General features: G+C 37.3%; 1 protein-coding gene across 1 annotated transcript in view; it reads left to right on the plus strand.

Moving 5' to 3' along the window:
- Nucleotides 1-5,962, plus strand: part of LOC127869571 (protocadherin Fat 4-like) — a 141,189-nt gene extending 135,227 nt beyond the window's left edge. The window contains exons 42-46 of the mRNA XM_052412261.1: nt 192-1,038; nt 1,656-2,881; nt 3,635-3,917; nt 4,522-4,670; nt 5,361-5,962. Of these exons, the coding sequence (XP_052268221.1) occupies nt 192-1,038; nt 1,656-2,881; nt 3,635-3,917; nt 4,522-4,670; nt 5,361-5,551 (2,696 nt within the window). The 3' untranslated portion in view covers nt 5,552-5,962. The remainder of the gene's footprint in view (nt 1-191; nt 1,039-1,655; nt 2,882-3,634; nt 3,918-4,521; nt 4,671-5,360) is intronic.
- Nucleotides 5,963-25,730: the final 19,768 nt, after the last annotated feature.

The following is a 25,730-nucleotide window of genomic DNA, read 5'->3' on the forward strand; positions in this document are numbered from 1 at the left end:
TGTATGGGCCATCGTGCTCTTATTGATGTATGGGTGTAAAATGTATTATAAATATGTTGAATACAAGACTTGATACCCATATGGACGGTTGTATGTACCGATGAAGAGCCGTCGATATACATAATTGTGTATACCTACACATGTATGCCATTTACATCGCAAAGTTTGTGTAAACATTGTGACTGTTACAGCTATGCCGACGAACTTCGATCTTGCGGAGAGGACTGCGGTAGGTACGAGCATCTACACATTGACGGCAACAGACTCAGATAAGGGCGAGCACGGTGATATTCGCTATTATATCCGGAATGGCAACAACGGCATCGCATTTTCTATCAACCCCTTCACAGGCGATATCTACGTCGCCAACGTATTGGATTTCGACGTCGCTCCAACATCATACACGTTGAGGCTGGAGGCTGAGGATACGGCATCTACTCAAACTGACACGAGAACGGGAACAGTGACGTTAGTAATAACGTTGACAGATTCAAATGACCACACACCCGTGTTTACCCAAGATTTGTATACGACAACACTGGAAGAAAATGTCGCATATCTGACATCAGTTGTAACGGTCCAGGCAACCGATAAAGACACCGGAAACAACGGCGCTATCACATATTCTGTTGTTGGTGGAACGGGATCGACCTGGTTTTCAGTTCATGCAACTACTGGTGTTATAAGCACTCAGGCAACCATCGATTATGAGGTAAACATCGCGTACGACCTAATTGTGAAAGCTGTAGATGGCGGAACTACGCCTCTTTCCGCAACATGTTTCGTCAGGATCGCAATAAACGACTTGAATGACAACTCTCCGAAGTTTCCCGCTGCTCATATTACAGTTGAGATTACTGAGTCCACGCCGATCGGAACTAGTGTAATTACAGCTGTGGCCCGAGACGCCGACTCATTAACCAACAATAACAATGTAGTTGTTTATTTGTTAAATCCGTCATCATCAAAGTTTAAAGTCCACCCATCTACCGGAGTCATAACAACAAACGATCTGTTAGACAGGGAATCGCAATCGAGGTTAAGTATTTTTATGCCCCCGGATCGAAAGATCGGGGGTTTATTGTTTTTGGCCTGTCTGTCTGTCATTGTGTCAGTCAGTCAGTCATTGTATGTATGTGTCCCAAAACTTTAACCAAGGTAAAAGTTTTGCAATAACTGTTGCAATATTGAAGATAGCAACTTGATATTTGGCATGAATGTGTATCTCATGGAGCTGCACATTTTGAGTGGTGAAAGGTCAAGGTCATCATTCAAGGCCAAAGGTCAAATTTATGGCTTCAAAGCGGTGCCATAGGGGGCATTGCGTTTCTGACAAACACATCTCTATGTTTGTCAGAAACGCAATGCCCCCTATTGCGCCCCTATATTAAATTTTTGTTTGCACCGACCTTCCCAGAACAATTTCTCTGAACATTTTTCATTAAGGTTTTAAGTCATAGGCCAGGTTGACAACTCAAAAACCGTATAATACATTTAATCAAAGTATGCCACCTTGGGCATTTTTCCAGACCAAAACCATATCATCATAAATAGGGACATTGACATTATGCTTGCTCTCAGACAAATTAAGCAACACGATATTTAAAGATTTCTGTCGTTCTGAAACACTAACGATCATGCGTGCTATGTTTCAGTCACACAATAATTGTGTATGCAACCGACCAGGGAACGTCCCAGCGACAAAACACTGCCACCATCACGTACACTATCAGCCTCATAGACGAGAACGACAACGACCCCGTGATTCAAAACGCGCCCTTTGACAAGACCATCTCAGAAGACACGCCGCTAAACACTGTAGTTTTCACAGTGAACGCCAATGACAACGATTTTGACCAGAATAAAGCATTGACCTATTCGATTTTAAACGGTAACACAGGCTCTGACTTTGGAATCGACCCCTCGTCAGGATTAATCTGGGTCGTCAATGCCCTCGACCGGGAAAGGACAGCAACGTATCATATGACATTGAAGATTGTGGACAATGGTTTGACTCCTAGATCCGCTACAATAACGTCAACCGTGACAATCAGCGACAAAAACGATAAAAATCCAATATTCCGATCAACGCCTTACGTGTTTACAATCTCTGAACATGTTCCGACGGGTACTCTAATCGATCGCGTTACGGCAACCGACGCTGATATTAATCTTAATGGAGCTGTAACGTTCGAAGTGGCCTACTTCATAACTGGCAAGACCAACCATATCACACTGGAAGCCTCTAGCGGGGCCTTAACCACTGCAACAACTCTTGACCGAGACGTCATGGACTTGTACGTGCTTGTGATAAGGGCTAAGGACGGCGGTGCCGGGTCGCGAACAGCTACCGCGACAGTTTCCATCAAGGTGTTGGACTATAATGACAATGCACCAACATTTAGTGCAGCGCTCTACGAGGGTAAAGTTCTTGAAAATACCGTCGCCGGAACGAGCATTCTCACCGTTGTTATTGACGATCTTGATATTGATGATAATGCTAATATCACGCTCTCCATCAGTGATACAAACGCCAATATGTACATCGCGGCAGATTCAACGACGTATGTACTCTTTGTGAAAACGCCGATAGATCGCGAGGTTTTCACTCATTTCGAGTTCGTTCTGACGGCCACGGACGACGGGACGCCACAATTAACAGCGACTACTACAGTACGCATCACCGTTATCGACGTAAACGATAACGAGCCGCAGTTTTCACCTACGTTTTACAGCGGAGAAATCGCTTACAATGACGACTGCCAGGTCACGATTACGACTCTGACGGCAAACGACGCCGACGAAGGTGTTAACGCAGACTTAACGTTTGCTTTTACGCAGAATGAAAACCCAGAGCTTTTCTCTTTGAATGCCAATACAGGTATTTGTATATTGAATATTTTTGCTACATTTTTTTAAATTTTAAAACTGTATTTCTTATTTGTTATGAATGTCGCAGAAGGTTGAATGTGATTATGACAATAACAGTGCATCCACTGTATACGTGCATACGCTCACGAAAATGTGGTCGATGACACGGGTGTAAAAAAAGTCCGGATATTGCTTCGGAGATCTTCAAGTGACCGTCAACCGCGATTGACGAAAAAAAGAAAAGTTCTAAAATACCGTGTGGTTTTTTTTTAACAATATTGGTTTAAATTGATTAAAATATCACGACTGGTATATTACATTATTTGAAAAAAAATGTTCATATTTTTAGTATATTCGGTAATAAAATTTCGCGATGTGAAATCGAAAGTACATCGCGAAAATAGATGACATAACGATATGCACTCTTTAAATAACGCAAGTAGATTGATCATTATATATATGTACATAATATATACAAATCACTTCGCATGCACAATTTGCATTCCTGGGTTTACCACATGGCGCTGATGATCAATCTACTTGCGTTATTTATGATTAACCGGTAGTTACCTGGTACCTGTACCCAGTAAAATGTATTACCTAATATACTGAAAATATAAAAACTTGACAACTTTGTTCAAGTTATAATTGTAAACAAATCGGTATTTTATAACTTTTCTTTTTTCGTCAATCGCGATTGACGGTCCCTTTAAGTAGTTCTCAATGAGTCATCCGGTAATGAGTATGGTATGATGCTTTGCAGGCGCTGTATCACTTATAGCAACAGCTTCAGCAAATACGAAATACAAGGTAAACGCAGCAGCTACTGATGCCGGCTCGCCGTCAAAGACCTCCACAACCGAAGCGTCTGTACGTATCGATGTATACGATCCGACTTCTATCGTCCTCAACTACTACATGTCGATCCCGAAGGTGAACTTCCTTACGATGAAATCGACATTCTTGGCTCAATTGACGACGGTCTTTAGGCAGACGCATGCGACATCAGAGGCGAAAATATGCTGCGTCACGGAGGAAACATCGACGTAAGATTTGTTTACTGAGTCAAATAGGTGAGAAGAGAGTTTGTTATATCAACGAACGAATGAATAGTAAAGAACTGGACCATTCAAAAATCAAACTCGATAACATAATAACGGCCCCGTAAACATAAAACGTACATGAAATATAAAATAATCGGTTAAGCATAAACTGCATCTAAACTAAGTATTTAACTGATTGTTTTACATTCAATTTACATAAATAAAAGATCAACGAAAGTCAAGTAAATTAACTATTTAAGGTTTGAGCAACAATGCCCTAGTCCCGATTTATGGAATATTCATAGGTCTATTCAAACATAATTAGCTTAAGCTAACTTTTTGAAAATTGCAGTTAAATAAACCAATACAAAATTGATAAAGTATTACACACTTTAAATAAAACTTTCGTATGAAATAGAAAATAAAAATATATTTTGGACAACATCAACTTAGAATTAACTTCAAGACTTCATAGCATATGCAACTTAAGCCTTTTCTTCTTAGAACTGAACTTTCGAGAAATCGAGACTTGATGTTTATGACAAACAAAAATGAGTAAACATAGCCGCATTAACCGTTTTTTAACTGCCAATATATTCTGCCCTAGGTCGTGTATAGTCCGTCTGTACGTGTTAAAGGACGACACAGCGGACACGCTTGCGGAGATCGATAACGCTAAGAATTTTCTGACGTCAGATGAGGTATACGCCATCGCCGCCAAGGACACCATTGGAACGCCGACAGACGACATTAAAGGCAAACTGTTTTCGCAAAACAAAACTCAGCTAGTAGTGTCGTCTCCGTCCTATCTTGCAAACCCTTGCAGTGTGTAGACTTGTACAGTTTGCTACTGCAAGATCATTCACATATAATATTTAATTTGCTAAATAGAAAAGAAGGCCCTTTTTTCTTAAAATAAGTTGTTATGGTTTTCCTTTCAAGCATCGAATGTATGTCATATTCTAACTAATAAGAGCGGATTTCATAATAGCTAGTTACATCACCACGTACCTTACTAGACCATAGTAAAACGAGAGGCGTGTCTTGAAGTAATTTACTATTACTAAAACATAATATGTTCATTCTGATTTTAGGCTATTATAAGGCATATTAGGTTTTCTAGCCATTCATTTGTTAGTTTCAATTGATAAATAAAAAATAAAAAACTTGAACAATTGAAATGATGAACGTTATTAAAGTTAAATGTCATATTCAAGCGCATATGACGTCTGTTCCCATTATGACATCTGACACTCAACAAAATTACAAAGGCACTACAATTCCACTTCAAAATTCAAATTGAGACCTTTTGTAATTAATGTGCATGACTAACAGAACCATTCGGTCGAATGTCTCATAATTCCTTTAAACCTACTTCTGCAAACGCAATCGTCTTTAGTGCCGATAAACAACAATGCAAAATAACATACCTTAACTATAATACAGGATCTATCTGGACGGCATTCTCGATAACGAAGGTGGAGAAGAACTATGACCCCGTCCCGCCGACGCCGTGGATCGAGACCGCCGCCGGCATTGTCACGATAGTCGTCACAACCCTCCTCTTCATGCTTATTGGCGCCGTCGTCGGCGTCGTACTGTACAATATGCGTCGGCGACCGGCATTGTCACCGTAGTCGTCAAAAGCCTCCTCTTCCTTGTCATCGGCGCCGTCATAGGCGTCGCACTGTACAATATGTGTCAGCGAGAAACGTTAAGGATCTGTGCAATAAAACTGATGAATTTTGTATGATACATATTGTCCTAAATTTTACAGTCCTTCATAATCCGGTTGTACACAACTTTTGTAGAACAATAGGCTGGCAGACAAACATAACATGTAACTAAAATAACTGTTTCTGTCACTATCTTATCAAACATGCAAACATATTTGTCGACTAATTTCTCTATGAAACACCTATTTATCTGTTTGTTACAGTAAAATATTTCGCATATAGTTTTCATTCATGACTGATTGCTATTCAAAGTATCAGTGAAAATTGTTTTCGTTATGTTGTAATATAATAATAAAATCATGATAAATATATTGAAATAAAAACGTGTTGTTTGTACTCCTTTCGATTGGATTGCACGTGGTGATGAGAGATTTAGCTTTCTGAGCATCTTTAACACATGAATTGTGTATTTTGAAAATTTATATGAACTATTTAGTATTGCAGTAACTGTAAACTTAAATATTTTCTAATTGATAATAATACGCAGTCAGAAAAATTTACTCATCCGGCGGTTCGTCATTGTCGAGAAAAAACGAAATTAAAATATTCATGATTTTTTTTTCCAATTACTGTATGCTTCGATGTAACAAATCGGTCAATAAACTGCAGCAGTTCTGATTACCAATATCAACACTATAAATCGCAATCACTTAAGCTTTTAAATGAAATAAATTAATTTAACTTTTTTGTTACCAGTTTATTAGGTTACGTAACATTTAGCTTCAGATGTCTCTCGTCGTCATAGTGTGTAAACATTGTTATTTACATATCGAAAGTGTTTTTGTTTCGTTAATTTTCAACAACAACAAAACCGTAGTTTTGGAATTGAGACATGGATTAACAATGCAAACAGGTACGTTTCTCGTCTCTTTTTTACGCTATTTATTCAATTATTTCCCTTATTTTGGCATACTCTGACAGAGACGTACTTTTCCATTAAACACATTTATATTTCGGTTATTTGAAATTGCTTTTTTTCTGTAAACAATTAAGTTTAACAGCCACATCTATAAATAACATTCTGCATGTTTGTACTTTTGATAATCAATTTTGACATGCCTATAAAATTCCAAAAATTTAAATCATTTCCCAATAATAAATACTTAGTTAACAACTTACATGTTATGAAACATTTTTTGACAGTTTTTAATGCAATCAGTGGTCAATTGTATTTCGGTATATCTCATTTATTGTTTCCTCTTATATTTCCATGCTTAATAAATGTATCGTAAACAGCAAACTTATATTTTACCTAAAAAAAACTTATTAAAAATAGCTGGTGTCATTCGTACAAATTTATATATATATATATATAAATAGTTTATTAATTGACACAGTTTATTATTATTTATTTACTCACAAACCTAAGCACAATTTAATCAGCTTCTAAATGCATTTTAAACATAAATGGTAAATAGAAATAATTGTATTTACTGCATATATGTCATATTAACTGCATTGTTAATATTAATTTAGGCCATAATCACAAAACAGCATATTGATATACGGAACCTCCTCAACAATAAACGATACATGCATGTGTTAACATTGAGTCTTTATAACTATGCAAAAGAAACACACTGAAAATGAGATTTGGACCCGTAGTACTCTTCAAGCTGCTCGGGTCACCTTTAGTGTTGCAGTTTCTTAAACTTTTTACAGTCTATTGAGCTCACACCAGGTAAAATTTTAATTTCAGTATACTTTATATTACAAGTTTATATCATGTCGAACATTTGCAAACTTTTAAATATTAACGATTCATTTTGAATAAACCTCAGTTCACCATTTTTCTGTTTGACTGAATTAACAGCAGAACATCATCGAGCAATAAAACGCCTATCATATCTTTTATTAATCGTTGACTTTTGTAAACAACTGAATTTTTGTATTTTAAAATAAAAGCATTTGGGAGCGCACACATATTTGCAGCTCTAAAATATTACTTAAACTGTATTCCTGATACAAAAAGCACGTAAACATTGCCTATTGGTTAGGGTTCTTAAAGAGACCTTTTTTCCAGATTTTGGCAGATATTGAAGTTTGTCATTAAATGCTTTACATTGATAAAAGTATTCTATTTTATATATAAGCAATCCTCGTAGTGTCACAAAATATAACGACAATAAAACAACTCTCCAAATTATTCAGTCGTTTCGCGTTGCAACGCTTTATAATTTTCAGGGTTTTAAATCGTCAAAAGATGCATATAATGGATATTTTAGAGCATGGTAAATGTTCAGTATTACTGTTTACTCACAAATATGATATCTTCAACGAAAATTTGCGAATCTGAAACATTTTTAATTTTTTTCAATTTACCAAAACGTGAAATGCCCATTGATTTAAAGTAACAAGCACGTCAGACCTTTGAGCGAGATGAGTGTTAATAAACTGTCAAGTTAAAGTTAAGGTTGATAACGAATGAATGATTGTTATCTTGAACTTAGATATAACTCAGAATCTTTGTCTTGTTATTATTGTCCTATTTTTAGAGAAAAGCTTTTACATTTAGAAAAACTTGTAAACACGAAAACCTGAATGCTTGGCCTTAGGTTTGCCTTTGGTTTGTTATAGAATTCTTTGAAATAGTTCACGAATATACTGCATATGTATAGTTTTCTATGAACTGTTCATTTCTAGCAAAAGCAACTAATTTCTGCCACAAAACGGTCAAGAAAGAATTATGATTTAAAAGCAAATTCATTAAATCGCAATTGTAACCAATCACCTTTCACCAATGCCATTAATCACAACATATTCATCAAGGATTATTTTCGAGCGTTGAAAACGCCTTAAAAGGCATTTAGCATTAATCGGAATGAGTGCAAGAAATTTAAATGAAGGTTGATTAAAGTGCTTGATATTTATTCCAAAACAGCTTCATAAGATAATCAAAGCTTAAGAAAACAATCGTCTAAAACTGGCAGTTGATGCACCTCCGCTTGCACAAGATTTCTCAACTTTTTTCAAGCCTTGAGATTTTATTTATTTAAATTTGATCTGAATGATCACAGTTACAAGTCTTATTTAAAAAATGACCGTGTTCGTATGAATTCTATAAAAAAAAATAGCTTTGTATTTTTAGAACAAAACTAAGTTGGTATCATGTTTAGGGGGGGGGGGTGATTATTACTGCAAGTTTGACTCTTTGTTTCAATTCAAAATCCTTGAAGCTCGACAACCTTGAAATCCGCACCCAGCTGCGAACGCCGTAGCTCTGCACAAAAAAAGACTCGAACTTAAGTTTCCCACGAAGTTTCCATTTGTATGTATATTTCGTGTTTTTTTTATCCGCATGTTAGGCTCGTATCAACCAAACTTGAACGTTGTTTACTATACTGCCGTTACGTCACATCCTTTTTGAAAAATATTACATATTTTATTTTTCCGTTGCTTTCGATACTGTAACATGCATGTACGAAGTTAGACTTGCTTAAGCTTATTTTTGAATCACTGGCAAATTAAGTACTTATCATGAGTGTGTCTAAATGTTTTCAAAATTAATAACTGAGCAGGATAAGATACAAAATGTACAAAAAATAAGACAATTTATTGCCATACAACAAATGTTACAAAAGTTAATACAAGGTTAATCTGTCTTATGGCGTGTCAAACGTTGCAAAATTCAAATGATATATTTGTTCGATACTTTTCATATATATGTTGGATAATTTTCATATATATGTTAGATAATTTTCATATATATGTGCTATAATTTGCATCACGGGAAATGAACAAGCGTGGCTGAAAAGCGGAGATGGCTGAATCCCGCTTAAAGTGCTTTAAGTGGAACGAAAAGGCCTCATCAACATAATTGGTGAAATTTCAATAACGATGTATGAGTTCTTTATTAAGATTATTAGTACATTTCTTTTGTATCTATAATTGGAAAATATTTAAAAAAAACATATGCGACCCTTTCCGTTTATAGAAAAGCCTGTCCTTGGAAAGGGGCACTTCTCGCTATTCAATCAAACCGATTTGACGGAATCACAATTAATTCAACCATTATGATAAATGACTTGAAGAAAATTAAATGAACTTGCTCTTTAATAAGGCTAGTAGAACAATGCCACGATTCGCCGCTCTATGTGCAGCAATGTACGTATTGTGAAATATCTATTCTACCATTATTAACGAATTTACTTGTTATATTTAATGCTATTTCGGAAAAACAAAATTTCGGACAATATAATGGACATTAATTTCGGCTTCGGGACGTGAATAGTTTCAATATATACACCGATTTTTAACTATTGACAATTACCAATTAACGTATATCTTTTATTTATTGGATTAATAGTCGGAATTCATTAATTATAAAAACAATAAAGATACTAAAGAATTTGTATTTCCCAAGGGGGTGAACCCATACTCCCTAACATCTAAGGACCATGCTTAAGCACTGTGATGTTAACATTGCCATGAAAACAAACATCTAAACTCAAATTTGAGTTTTCATCAATTTTAATGGCACAGGGTTTTATTAGGGTCCTGGGTTGAAAATGCTCTGAACAAGTAATAAAGATTACTAAGCACAAGTCATATTGAGTTTTATGGTATTAATAAGCTTGAATGACGTAATCAAAGCAATATAACAGGCTTTTAACTACATCCATTTAATAACTAGTAATATGGTTTCTTTTCAGCTGCAGAGATGATGTCCCGAAAGTGGGCAACTACGTTGAAGTCGCCGTACCTCAGTACATCCCAGACCTTTTTTCGCATGACAAGGGGTACTTTTGAAAGAGTTCTGGAGAGAATTTCAACTGATGATCAGCTTCGTAGAAGGATTGCAACTAGGGGTCGTGAACAAGTTCCATTGGATAAGGACTTACTAATGACGCTTTGGTATTTGGGTAATTTAGAGACAGTAAGGTCTGTTGCAGACCGTTTTAACGTATCAAAGTAAACTTTCTTAGACCATAACCGAAGAATGCTGACAGTTTTATGTGACAGTCTTCTTAAGGTTCATGGGGGGGATAAAATTCATTAAAAATTCGCTTTGGTTTTTCTTCATTCAATGTGGTACAATATGGTCAAACTATATATCATTTTAAAGCTAAAGACGAATAGAATAACATAAACACATTTTTGACATTCAATATTTGTGTGCTTTATTCATATTTTGGTTTAAAACCAATACATTTTTACACTAATTTACAAAATCTCAATCTAAAGTTAGGGAGGATATGCACTACCTTAAGTTGAATAAATACAAAGCTATATACATATACATGGTCAAGTTAGCAACATTTCACATAAAATTATTGTCATAAAACAACAAATGAGTTTTTATTCAACTGCCTATTTTGGATAAATTTCCTAAACAAAGTTCTAAAAATAACTAAAATGTAACTACTTTTTAAAAATCCAGGTATGGTGGATAATAAGAGTCACAATTCTTTTTCAAAGGCTTAACAATTTTGTTATTTACCTCTCAACCAAATTGCAAATTTAAACCATCTCAAATTGAAATAGATTGCAGACGACATATAAAATTGTAAAGGAATATAAAGAAATTGGCAAACCGATTGATTTTATATTTCGATTCCTTCTACCCATTTTGAAAGCGTGGCCCTCGCTGTGCTCCGTAGAAAAACGTGCAAAACAAATCGGTCGAAACCACGTGCAGTGGTGAGAAAACCGGGTATGTGTATACACATACCTGAGAAAACACAAACTTATTTTGACAGTTGGTTCGCAACTAGTAAAACAACTATTAATATTAATCAGCAAGAGATCGCACTCAATAACAGAAATTACCACGTCGAGATATCATCACTTACCCTATTTCAAATATTTTCCAGCTGAAAATTGTCCCCCACACGTCTTTTTTAGTTTATTTGTATTGTTTTTTCTGGAGCCGAAGTGCATATCACAGAATATCCATCTAACTTCCGTTGTTTTCACTTTCGTTATTAAAAACTTTGTTTAAAAGAATTATTTCTCCTTTTAGATTGTTAAAGCGATGTGTTATTATATATTATCAATAGAATAGTATACCGTGATGAATTTAACGGAGTTACGTATCGATCTTTCTGTCAGTCTGTAAGCGTACTATTTTATGCGCAATACTATAAGTATGGTGATTCGACAACACTTGTAAACATTGGTGAAATGCTTCTTACATAGTTATTCTTTTGAGTGTTTATGAGGTCTGATCGTGCAGTTTGCAAACATCAACGGAAAGATTACAATCCAATGCATTTGTCATCGTCAACCGTTTGGAATATCAAATAGGCGATGAGTGAGTTTTTAGCATGTTTCTTTCTATTTTATGAATTTACAAATGGCTGCCCCCATGGTGATTAAATGACATGTGTTCGAGTTTTGATATTTCTAGATATGTAAACTTTTTTTACTGTTTAAGCGTAACTTGCCCTCGTCAATGTCGATATTATTCACTAGTTATATAATTTTCCGCCGAAATACGTTGAATAAACATGATTCGGATTTTTTAAAATAATGTATATTTTTGTGTTAAAATCGCTCTGAAATTTGATTGATTTTGTGGATGGTATGATGCGTTGATGTACAAAATTGGTAGCAGTTTGAAGGAAAAACATCCTTTAAAGCATATATGTATACATTTTCAATGTGGCACTCTTCCTTTAGTCAGATTTGAGTTCAATGCTTGGGGTCCCACATTTTTCAAAATGAAGCCTCTACATGAACCTTAAGACAGTAATATGTTGGCCATCCAACAATGACAAGCAGACTGTGATTGATGAATTTCAAAATAAAAAAGGCTTCCCTGAAGTCTTTGGGGGGCAATAGATGGGACGCACATAAAAATGTTGGCACCAAGGAAAAGGTCTCCAGACTACTTCAATAGAAAAGGACACTATTCAATAATCTTGCAAGCTGTTTGTTGAGAAGACAGGCGTTTCACAGATGTGTATTGAGGGTGGCCTGGAAAGGTGCATGATGCACGCGTTTTCCTTTACTCGCCTTTATATGCTGCACTTACCGGGTTTACTGGAATGAATCACATACTAGTAATAGGAGATAAAGCTTATCCGATGTCTAGATACTTGATGACACCATTTCGCGATAATGGTCACATTTTAAGGGAACAGGTGAACTTCAAAAAAGCCTTATTTGCACCCGTGTCCTAATAGAAAACAGCTTTGGCATGTTAAAAGAGTAGATTTTGCAGACTTATGTTTATTGATATGGTGGATATAGAGTTCATTGTCAAAACAGTCATTGCAAGTTGCATGCTCAGACATGGCGAAAGACCGTCACAATTTACAGGCCAGACTGGCCTACCAGAAGAAAAAATTCACAGGCCAGTTGAAATTTTCACAGGCCTCAATTTTAAGTTTTGACCGGGAAGTGCAGAGCCATAAGTCTCGGCATGGCGAAGTAAAATTACAAATTACATTTAAGCATGAAAACTTGATTTGGGGAAGTAAATTAAGCGCGTTAGTTTCATTTTGTGGATATATTTACGCTTCAATCATAAACATATATATAATTGAGTGTCGTCGATGTATTTAGCTAAGAGTAATTAATATATTAAATAAGTTTACCTTTAAATATCCATTTCACTAACATGCCGTTACAGTAAACTGTATAGAGTGGCAAACATAATATAGCATAATATGCACACGAATCTGATTAAACACAGATCCACTTACATATAAATCGAATCATGTTTGTCTTTTTTTTGCATTTTCGAACCATAATCTCGTAACTGTTAGATGTGTTTTTCTTCACGAGTATACTGCATTCCAATTTTCGAACACTCATATGTGACATTAAGTACATACATTTCCAAAAAAAAAGTTTAATTTGTATCTAAAACGTACGCAGTATCGTAGAATGACACGCGCTTTTCATTAATCCATACTAATTATATGATGTACATGGTTAATTCGATTGTTATTTGTCCTTTTCGCCGTGCATCGTTATTTCTTTTTATTGTCAGCCATCTTGGATCACGTTAACAACATGTGTGCAACGAACGTAAACTCGTATATGTCCGACTACTTTCGCGAACCAATAGTTCAGTATGCTGTCGTTCGGCGAGACGCTCCGTTAACGTTTTGAATCACTTTCGGAATTAACCGATGCAGTTTGTTACAAATTTTCTCCGGAAATATCATAAGTCGGTAATCACGAAATTCGACGATTTCGCATTTCACCGTCGGCCTTTTTAAATTTTCGTCGGCAATGTCCGACGGGCTTTCGCCATGTCTGCATGCTGCATAATTTATGCATTTTAAATGAAGATAAAATTGACATTATTTTGGAAAATGACGATAATAACTTTTCATTATTTGTACCTCAAAATAATGTCAAAGGCGTTATGAAAAGAACAATTATAACCAGGCAGTTAACTATAAAATCAATTAATAAGCTTTTGGTTTCTGTTCTACCTGTTAAGACAATTTAGTTTGGTTAACTTTTTATATTAAAAAAATTAAACATACTAATAAAAATTGTCATTGACCAATATTTTTGAAAAATGTTTGGTTTTCACTTATACTGCTCAGTAGTTATTGTCCCCTACCGGTTTCACCGGAGGGGACTTATGGTTTGCGCTCTGTGTGTCCGTCAGTCTGTCACACTTTTCTGGATCCTGAGATAACTTTATAAGTTCTTCATATTTTTTTTCATGAAACTTGAAACATGGACAAATGGCAATATGGAGATTATGCGCGTCATTTCATTTTGTTCCTTTGTCAAGAATTCTGGTTGCTATGACAACAAATAGACTAGAAATACTGCTGAAAATGGTGGATCCTGCACACTTTTCTGGATCCTGCGATAACTTTAAAAGTTCTTCATCTTTTTTCATGAAACTTGAAACATGGATAGATTGCAATATGAACATTGTGCACGTCATTTTATTTTCTTGATACATAAAAACTTCTGGTCGCTATGGCAACAAATATATAAAATATATATATATATATTTCTGACAATGGTGGAGCCGGTAGGGGACATATATTGCTTTGCAATAGTCTTGGTATGCTCCCCAAATTTTTTTTTGGGGGGGGGAGCATATAGTCGCCGCTTCGTCTGTCCGTCCGTCCGTCTGTGTGTCCGTCCTTGCACAATTTTTGTCCGGGCTATTTCTCAGCAACTAATGACCGGAATTCAATGAACCTTTATGGGAAGCTTTACTACCAAGAGGAGATGTGCATATTATCAGCGGGTTCTGGTCGGATGATTGTTCACAGAGTTATGTCCCTTTGAAATTTTCCATTAATTGTACATATAGTGCAATTCTTGTCCAGGCTATTTCTCAGCAACTAATGACCGGAATTTAATGAAACTTTATGGGAAGCTTCACTACCAAGAGGAGATGTGCATATTATCAGCGGGTTCTGGTCGGATGATTTTTCACAGAGTTATGGCCCTTTGAATTTTTTTTTTTTAAATTATTGTCTCCCCAACTACTGTGCACTCAAGACGTTTCCTTTTATCTGAATATATAGTGCAATATGGTGACAAAAATAACTTTGGGGAGCATCACCGGTCTCCGACGGTTTCTTGTTTACATTATTCTGTAATCAGACGGTTAGTTGCGAGTCCTGATCATGCATTTATCTTCATATTTTTTAATTAAAAGTAATAAAAAATTAAAGTGTCCATATGTCTGTTAAATGATAAGGTATTTGTGTATCCAACAGAATTGTTTTCACATATATGCAATTCTATGTTCTTGAAAATATGTCTATTGCTTTTAAATAAATTTACATAAAACCTATTGTTGTTCCACTTTTATAGCAAATTACATAACAAACGATAACATATCTTTAAATAACAAGAGCACCACATAACAGGTGCCACGCTCGGCTGCGGGTGAAGTTTTGAATAAATGAAAGCTTGTCAGAATTATTTTTTTAGAGGTCACAGTGACCTTGACCTTTGACCTAGTGACCCCAAAATGGATGTGGCGTGTAGAACACATCAAGGTGCATCTACATATGAAGTTTCAAAGTTGTAGGTGGAAGCACATTGATTTTAGAGCCAATGTAAAGGTTTTAGTACGACGCTTGATGGCGGACGACGAGCTGGCTATGACAATACCTCGTTTTTTTTCCGAAAACAGCCGAGCTGAAAATCAACAACAATAATAATAATATCATCCATGATTTGGAATTTGACACTTATTTCATTAAAACTTTGAGTCAATGCAACATGCTAAAGTGTTGGAAGCTTCTTACTGCAGTGTATAGATTTTTTTTAAAGTTGCATGCATGCAATTTATAATTGGAATGCAAATGTTTAACCTATAATTTTAGTTAAAATATATTCAGAACTGCACACAAAGAATAATTGCCTAAACATGCATGTATCTAGAAACAAGAGCTGTCAGAGGACAGTGCGCTCGACTAATCGAGTGCTTGACAGTATAACGTAAGCCATCATGGGGTAGTTGTTCAAATTATTCAATAAGGTCAAGGTAATAGTTCAGGTATATTTTCCACAATCTATTGAACATTTGTGAAGACATAAAACAAACTAATAAGATTTTATGTCAAGTTTGATAGCAATAGCTTGGGTGAGAAGTTTTGACGGTCCTTCAAAAATAAAAAAAGGAAAAAAATATTTATTTTTTGGGGGGGTTGAGAGGGGGGTATAATGTGGGGTGTAGTAATTTATTAGACGATCTTTCAAAAATAAAAAAAGGAAAAAAAAATGGGGGGGGGAGGGGGGGCAGGGATTCTGGGTTGGGCCGTGGGGTATTGTTTGGGTGGAATCCATTGTGGTATTCAGGTAAGTGTTCTTTTGTCAAAGTATTAATAAAATCTGATAATAAATAAAGAAGTTATGGCAATGTAAGTAAAATTTACTCTTGACCTTGAGAGTCAAGGTCATTCAAAGGTCAAGGAAAAAATGAACTTGGCAGGTACAGTACCCTCATGATAGTAAGAAAATATTTGAAGTTTGAAAGCAATAGCTTTGAAACTTTAGAAGTCAAGTGGATCTAAACACAAAATTTAACACAATATTCAGTTATTAAGACAAAAAAGGGCCATAATTCTTACAAAATGCTTGCTAGAGTTGTCTGCTCTTGTTTATAGATTGGGGTCATGTTGGTAAAGACGTTTGCAAAATATGAAAGCAATATGTCAAGGGACATTGACAATATTTGAGGTGGTACGCAAACTTTAACATAGATTTATCAATAACATGCATATTCTAAATGAAAAAGGGCCATAATTCTTTCAAAATGCTTGATACAGTTGTCTGCTCTTGTATATAGGTTGGGGTCATGTTGGTTAAGAAGTATGCAAAATATGAAAGCAATATGTCAAGGGACATTGAAAATATTTGGGGTAGTACGCAAACTTTAATATTTGCACGCTAACGGGAACGCTAACGCCGACGCCGGGGTGAGTAGGATAGCTCCACTATATTTATTTCGTATATAATAGTCGAGCTAAAAAACATTTAAACATAATATCATATGGTTGGCCGTTGTTTAAGGTATTTATGTTAAAAATGTCTATGATGATGACATAACATATCAATATTAAGGTATTGTGTTTGTTTTTATTGGTTTACTTTCATTGAAATCCATAGATCACTTCTAATCATCACAAAGTAATCATTCCATACTTGAGCTGATGATCGAATGTTAGATATATTTTTGCTTCAAGTGTCAAATTCCATGGCTCTTTGATCCCGTCGTTCTGTTGCTGTCTTTAGCTCGACGATAAGCTGCCACGATGATCTTTCATCTCCCTTCAACCTGCTTGCTATTAAAAACCTTAACGGTTACAAAAAAGAAGCTAATTATGGCGATTTTTAAGAATTATTATGTCATTATCATTTATGGCCATTTTGACCTTTGAACTCTTGAATTCTTTTGCATGACACGTCGTCAAATGAGTTTGATCAAAATTAATGTAAAGAGTCATTTTAAAATCTCACAATGAATGACATAGTTATGGACGGACAAGCTCATTTATGGCCATTTTTGACTTTTGAACTCCAAGTGTAACCTTGACATTGGAGATATCACATAATTCTTTCACATGACACACTGTCCAATGATTGTGAACAAATGTACCAAGTAATTTTAAAATCTCACAATGAATGACACAGTTATGACCCGGACAAGATCATTTATGGCCATTTTTGACCTTTGAACTTAAAGTTTGACCTTGACCTTGAAGATATGGACGTAATTCTTTCGCGCAACACACCGTCCAATGATGGTGAGCAAATGTACCAAATGATTTTTAAATCTCACAATAAACGACAAAGTTATGGCCAGGACAAGCTCATTTATGGCCATTTTTGACCTTTGAACTCAAAGTGTGACCTTGACCTTTGAGATATCGACGTAATTCTTTCGTGCGACACAATGTCCAATGATGTTGAACAAATGTGCCGAATGATTTTAAAATCTTACAATAAACGACATAGTAATGGCCCGGACAAGCTCATGTATGGCCATTTTTTACCTTTGAACTCAAAGTGTGACCTTGACGTTGGAGATATCGACATAATTCTTTTGAGCGACAAACCGTCCCATGATGGTGAACAAATGTACCTAGTCATTTTAAAATCTAACGATAAATGACAAAGTTATGGTCCGGACAAGCATTTTGAACTTTGAACTCCAATGTGACATTGACCTTGAAGATATCGACGTACTTTTTTCGCATGGCACACCGTCCCATGATGGTGAGCAAATGTACCAAGTCATTTTAAAATCTAACGATAAATTACATAGTTATGGTCCGGAAAAACTTTCGGTTTAAAACGCACTAAGTGACTCCGTGACCTAGTTTTTGACCAGGCATGATCCATTTTCAAACTTGACCTACACATCATGTAGTCTACTTGTGACCAAGTTTGGTGAAGATCAGATGACATTTTTGGACAGACCGACAGACAGACAGACCGACAAAGTGACCCCCTATATAGCATCTAAATTAAATTAAAGCATCTAAAAACAATGACAATTAACACACATCTTTAAATAATGGCAAGACATAAACACTAATAAGATGTGAATAATAGAGAACTGTTAAATATCATAACCTTTTCCTACATACACATTTCAAAATTTGATCACTTTTGAGCACGCCTTTACCATTCCTTTAAGAATCATTGTGAAAGGGTGTGGTAACATTCACAGCATGATAGGCCAACTTCTATGTTGCGTTTGAGAAAGCTGCACTTTTGGAGGTTGGTCATAAGATTTTGCATGAGTTTATTATGTTGTAACAATAAGATTTAATGTATAACACAATACAGGTTAAATGTGTGATATAATGATCATTCCTAAAAATGTATTTTTGTTATAAAAACAAAGTAGGAAATTAACTCAATGAATTTCATCATCACCATCATAAATCCTCATTTTTGTCAACACCAACATCAGCATCAATCATCATCCGCTCATGGTCACCCATATTCATCATTATAATGATCCTTGTCAGCAATAAATGTACCCTTAATTCAACCACCAAATTATGCATTATTATAACTATCATCAACATCACCAATTGTCACCATCATCATTACTCCCCCCCCCCCTGTTTGTCATCCTCATTTATCATCATTATTAAAATTGTCACAATCTTAAACATAATTATCATTGCCATGATCATAATTACCACAATCACCATCATAATTGTCATCATCTTCATCATCTTCACCATCCTTACCATCGCTATCATCTTCCTCACAACTATCATAAACATCATAAACTAGAGCTTGTTTCACAGACGTAACGAATACCCCCACATGCCGCATTGACACAGAATATTTTGCATGTTGTCTTCACATGAAACAGCGGACACCATGCTCAATGTTAAAAACGCACTAAGTGACCCCATGACCTAGTTTTTGACCCGGCATGGCCTATGTTCGAACTTTACCTACACATCATCTAGATACAATTTCTGGCCAAGTGTGGTGAAGCTCGGATGAAAACTACTTTAATTAGAGAGCATGACCCATTTTCGAACTTGACCTAGACATCATCTTGATACAACATCTGACCAAGTTTGGTGAAGATCGGATGAAAACAACTTGAATTAGAGAGCGGACACTTAATACGGACAGACAGACAGACCGACCCACAGACGGATAAGCTCACCTCTATATACCCCCTAAACTTCGTTTGTGGGCGTATAATTATCCACTCATGGTCACCATTATCATCATCAGAATTATCCGTATCAGCATTACAATCCTTGTCATAATAACAATCATCATCACCAACAGCCTTACCCCCCACCACCACCACCGCCACCACCATCACTAGGAGTACCAGCACTTGTCTTCCCTGCAATACAAAATAAACAAGCAAATCCGTTGAATTGATATCCCCCGCCAATATGCTTCTGGACACAAAAGTGTTATATCTGACACAAAAAAGCATTTTTTTTTTCAGATACAAAAGGCTACAACTCCGTTATTAACAATTTGGCGTGCATCATCCTCTTACCCCAATATATACTCATACCAAGTTTCAATGAAATCCGCCAAAGCACTTCCAAGATATGACTCCAGACACAAAATGCCGGACAGACGGATGACGGAAGAACGGACAACGCCAAAGCAATATCCCTCCGCCTATGGTGGGGGATAATAAAATCTCTTTCAGCAGCTATAGGATTTTTTTTATACATTGCAATATGGCATTTTCCATTGTGATGTTTACTTTTCAAATAATTTTAAATGTAGATGCTTGTCTTTAAAATGAACAAACATAAATGAGCTAAGTCCAAAATCAATTCATGTACAGTATTGGTAAACATTGTTTACACACACGGTAATTATAGTCATAAAAAAGGTCCGCAAATGATTTTATGCATTAGATGCCTCCTGACCTCTGTGCTTCTTCAGACAGAAAGTAAATAAGTTTGTGTGATATATGCGCACGTGCGGCTACCCAATATTTAACCAATTACAAAACATTCAGTATTTTAAGAAGTGACCACATCACAATGTTTACTTTGAAATTTAAACAAATAAATCACTTTTTTCGCAATAAACATTCGGAAAAAAAACACATTTTTGTATTATTTGAACCTCTTATTATCATTAAACATGTAATCAATCGCATTTGCAAGTTTCATTTGAAAGTAGAGATAAGAAAAAATGTGAATGACAAACCTTGCCTCAGCACAGATAAAATGTACTCATAGGCATGTTGCCTGTTTGAATGGCATTATGGTCTTAAATAAAAAAAGTCACCACATCTTCAATCAATTATAATGATGAACGCATTTCAATGTTTAAAGAGGCTTTAAGAGCGTAGATAAGGAATGGGATGCTCAGTTACGCTCGATTGGTCATTGTCGGCTCGGGTACTAGTTACATGTACCCCATGTACACTTAAGCATACTTATATGTACCCCGGGTACGGTAAATATACTCATACATACCCGGGAACTTTAGCGCTAAATCGATCGTTGTCAGCAATTATTTTTTTAATTAATTATTTTCATATTTATGTCAATTTTCTGTTAAAATGGCATCTATATTATCGAAACTCATACTCAACAAGCATGTTGATGCATTTTTTATGCCCCCTTTCGAAGAAAAGGGGGCATATAGTGATCGGACTGTCCGTCTTTCCGTCACACTTTCCTACCCCTGTGACCTTGACCTTGAACTTAGGGTCCGCGTTTAGGTTTCGAAATCTGCTTTTAGGTTTCGAAAAATGCTCATAACTTCTATGTCCCTTGAGATATAACCTTCATATTTGGTATGCATGTGTATATGGACAAGGCCTTTCCATACGCACAAATTTTTTAACCCCTGGACCTTGACCTTGAACTTAGGGTCTGCGTTTAGGTTTCGAAATCTGCGTTTAGGTTTCGAAAAATGCTCATAACTTCTATCAAGCGTTTTTAAGGGGCATAAGTCATCCTATGGTGACAGCTCTTGTTTTTAAATAGCAGTTTGTTTCGTAATTACGGTAATCGGTAGCGTGTTTTTGGGGCGGGAATAAACAGTCGGGTACAGTCTAAAATCGGCTGGGTACGTTTGAGTATATTTACCGTACCCGGGGTACATGTAAGAATACTTACATTTACCCAAGGTACATGTAACTAGTAACCGAGCGGACAATGACCAATCGAGCATTAGTTAGGTAGAAAGGTATATTTCATTTGACATGAATAAAATGGAAATTGAAGTATTGGTAACTGATTGACAATAATCACACTTATTAATTCCAAATTTGACAGAATAATTGTTGTAGTGTTTTCACGGTTAGCTCTTTGTGGAGTTCGTCAACAACTACAGTAATTACTAGCAACGACACTAAATATAATACTCACGTTGGCATCGACTGGAATGCTCGTCAGGATAGCACAAAACGTCCTCGTCGTCTTCGAGGGAAACTCGTCGGCTCGTCGGCTACACTCGCGGAATTGCACTTAAACCTTCTGGGAATGGCCCTCCAGAGAAATACGTGTCATTGACACAGCCACAGGCTAACATAAGCAATCACAGGCTCACAATTACTCCTAGCAATACTCAGCTAGGGAAAACACGTCCACTCGCATCAATCACCCGTGCACAAGAGACCGTATTATCTCGTGTTACCCAGCATGCACTATACCGATTTGTCGCTGGTTCCCAATCACGAGGTACGTGCGCATTTTGTAGACCGGGCACCGGCACAACACACCTCCCACTTTTCTCCTTTTGGGACGATGCCACACAGCGAAGGAATCGTACCGGCGCAACCGATGAAGTAATAGTGCCCCTTGCGTAAGCACCTTGACCTAACACAAAGTTAGGTCTTCATGCCGGCCGGCTTTCGTCCGCCCTCTCTGTTTGCGCAACGTCTGCACTGGACCACAACTAAAGTTAATGCATCTCCATTAAACGTCAGTACCCCCTTTTTAATTATATTAGAATCATATGACTTGGTAGTGCAAATAAGCTTAAAGTTATTTCCTTATATGCCCTATTAAAAAAAGTCACTTTCCAAACAAGGTCCTGTAACTCCTGCCCTTTTATTGTCCACACAATCAATGGGCAGGAGTACCAACCTTACAACATATTAACACCAACTTTAACAATAAAATAAATGCCAATAAATACATCCGCCTAGCAGCACACATGAAAAGGCCCTCGCCCCCACATGGAACTGCATAATCTACAATAAAAATCCTGTTGGTTATATAATGAAATCACAAGAAATTTAACTAAGGGACTACAAATGCGTTAAAATACATATCTAAGTGGCAAAAAGGTTAAAAGTATAAGAATAACAATAATCTTATTTTTGTCCAAGTATAATACCTATAATGGCTTTATACAGATTAAGTACATTTTGCAGCATAATCACTTCATTGACATCTGGAGGGAAAGACAACTAAAATAAAACAAAAAACAAAAACTATTGTACCCACCCCCACCCTTTAACAATATTTTAGACAGACGATTGGTGCCCGGCACTACACTCTCCTCCCAGTTTTCTGCTCTTGGGCCACCGCCCCCATGGTAATCGGGTTACATACAGACCGCTACATTATAGCGGTTAAAAACAATATTGTTTCTTATGGATATCTAAAATTCCATCATCTTAGTTAAATAAAATAAAAACATTCTTGTCGGCTTTCATCCGAAAATTACAAACAATATACTTACAAAAATAACAAACAAAATAAAGTGTACATGCAACGGGAAACACCTCCGGCCATTCAGAAAATCAAAGTGATGCAACGAGACAGTTACCGTCAAGCATGGTCACATAAAAATTCAAAAGACCTGCAAATATTGTTTAAAAGAAAAACTCCGGGAAATACCACTTCCGGCCATTCAAAAAAAACAACAACAAAAAAAACAGTATGGAGTGCGACACAATTTTACGACATTGCTCAGCATATTGTTGGTAGAAAAGAAGTTCATTTATAGAAGCTACTGAAATAAATGACATGATACAGAAATTACAAAGTGATTGAAGTAAGATTGATTCACAAATCTTAACATGGAAGGATAAATGGTGACGGAGGTGCCAAGACTGGGATATTGCAGGGAAAACCGGGTTACTATTTACCATCTGCGTAGTTACTACATCCGTTGGTGCGGTGTGACAGCGGTCGTCCGACAATGTCACACCCGACCACAAGGAAAAAAACACTTCACGGGAAATAATCAAACACATCCGTGAATGTGCAAAGCACTTTAAAGCGCTGTCATATAAAAGAAAGCTAATTTGGGACGACACTTTATGCCCATGCATTAAACCCCTTTTCGCAAAGCACTGCTCAGATAAATTTCAATTTTATAATTCCAACAATATGGCGATAAAAGCCTGGGCTTAAACTGAGACAATAGGACTAGATCTATTCAAAACAATCTAATCAACTTACTCCCAATGTTTAATAGAAATCATACTTTTGTTATTCTGCGTACACCGTAATACATTATCAACACCGCAAATCAGTTTCCAGTAAAGATATATCAGAGTAGTAAGAAAGATCACAAAAATAAGGTGACCATACCTCTGTTAGTATTATGTGACTGCAATTTATTGTAATTGTTTAATTTGGGGGGTATTGTATTTTTAATTGTTTTCCAGTAGTAGTTCTAGTTCTAGTTTTACTTACAATTAACCTCGCCCTTTTACAAGTTTAGGCGGTACTGATTTTGGAAGTTAGACACTCTGGTAGCCAACATAATTTCCAACGCCGGGACCGCTCCCAGCGGCGAGAACTAGAGGGTCGCCACCCTCTTAAGCCACGCCTAACAGACCTTCGAAATTCATCCTCCCTTTTTTTGTCCGGGGCAACTCGGTATCCGAATGCGCCGCCCCCTCGGAGGTCAACCGCGTCGACTCCGTATCCGGTCGCTCACTTCCGGCGGTTTTCCGATGTAACGCCATAACCGGACGCCCTGCACCGACGGTCTGTCGTGGTGATATAACAACCAGACGCTCTGTTCCGGAGGTCTGCCACGGTCACACCAGCCGGATCCACAGGCCCGGCGGTCGGTTTGGCCTTATCTCCAGTGGCCGGTTTGGCCATCTCTCCCACTGCCTGGCGAATCGCCTCTCCCTGGGCCACTTCGGCCGCCACCTGGTCGGCCCTGTTAAACGCCAATTTTCTCGCTGCCTCTCGGCTGGCTGCTTCGGCAGACTGGACCGCCACCCGTTGTATGCGAAACGCATCCATGCACACAGAATCCCCATGGTCTCCTTCAGTGCTCTCGCCAATGACCATCCTTGGATCACTGACGACATCTGGCACTGTTGGCAGCACCAACGGCACTGCATCGTGCACGTCCTTGGCATGCTGTGGGCCTCCCCACTCGAGGCTCAAAACCTCATTATTTTTGCTCACGGGCTTAGTACTTTCAAGACACATACGCTGGATATGTCCAACACCACCACACTTAAGGCACGATATGTCCCGCCTTTCCACCCAAGGACCATCGCCCTAATTGGAACCATATCTACCTCGCTTGGATCCTCAGAGCGGAAATTTGAATTTTGGTATGCACCATGGTACCGATTGTTTCGCCAGTTCCCGGCGCTCCCATCGTAAGCATTTGGGCCGGATCCCCTTTCGTAGGCATGTTGGCCGTTGTACCACCGGTTCCGGACCTTCCGTGGGTAGGGGCCCTCCACAGAGTATTCAGCGTAGTCTTCATTTCGGAACGGCTGACCCGGTTGCCAGACAAAGGAATCAACGCACGAACTTCCAAATGAGTTCGATAATCGCTCCACAACATCCAGCAGCTTCTCGACTACGTCGGTCAATTTGTCGACCGCCGACACACTGACCTCATCTGCAGTGGGTGCCTTTTTCACCTCGTGAACCCAACTCGACTCTTCTTGCTCACTCTCCTGGGTATACATCGGAGCCGCGGCGCAAGCCGACTGATCATGGCTATATATCTTCATCATGTTCATCGCATCTCCCATCGATGTGGGTAACTGCAGGCTTACATGCTTGCCGGCCTCCTTGTCAATCAAACCGTGACAAAACTTCGTCACTGCCTGTTCAGCGGCGTATGCTTAGGGCAGATCACGAAACGCCGCTGTTGCCAGCTTCAGCGACAAATCGTTTAGTGACTCGCCTACTTCCTGATGTGCAACGTGGAAACGGCCCTGCGCGGTGGCGGTTAG

Source organism: Dreissena polymorpha, chromosome 1 (assembly GCF_020536995.1).
Source record: "Dreissena polymorpha isolate Duluth1 chromosome 1, UMN_Dpol_1.0, whole genome shotgun sequence".
Classification (NCBI taxonomy): domain Eukaryota; kingdom Metazoa; phylum Mollusca; class Bivalvia; order Myida; family Dreissenidae; genus Dreissena; species Dreissena polymorpha.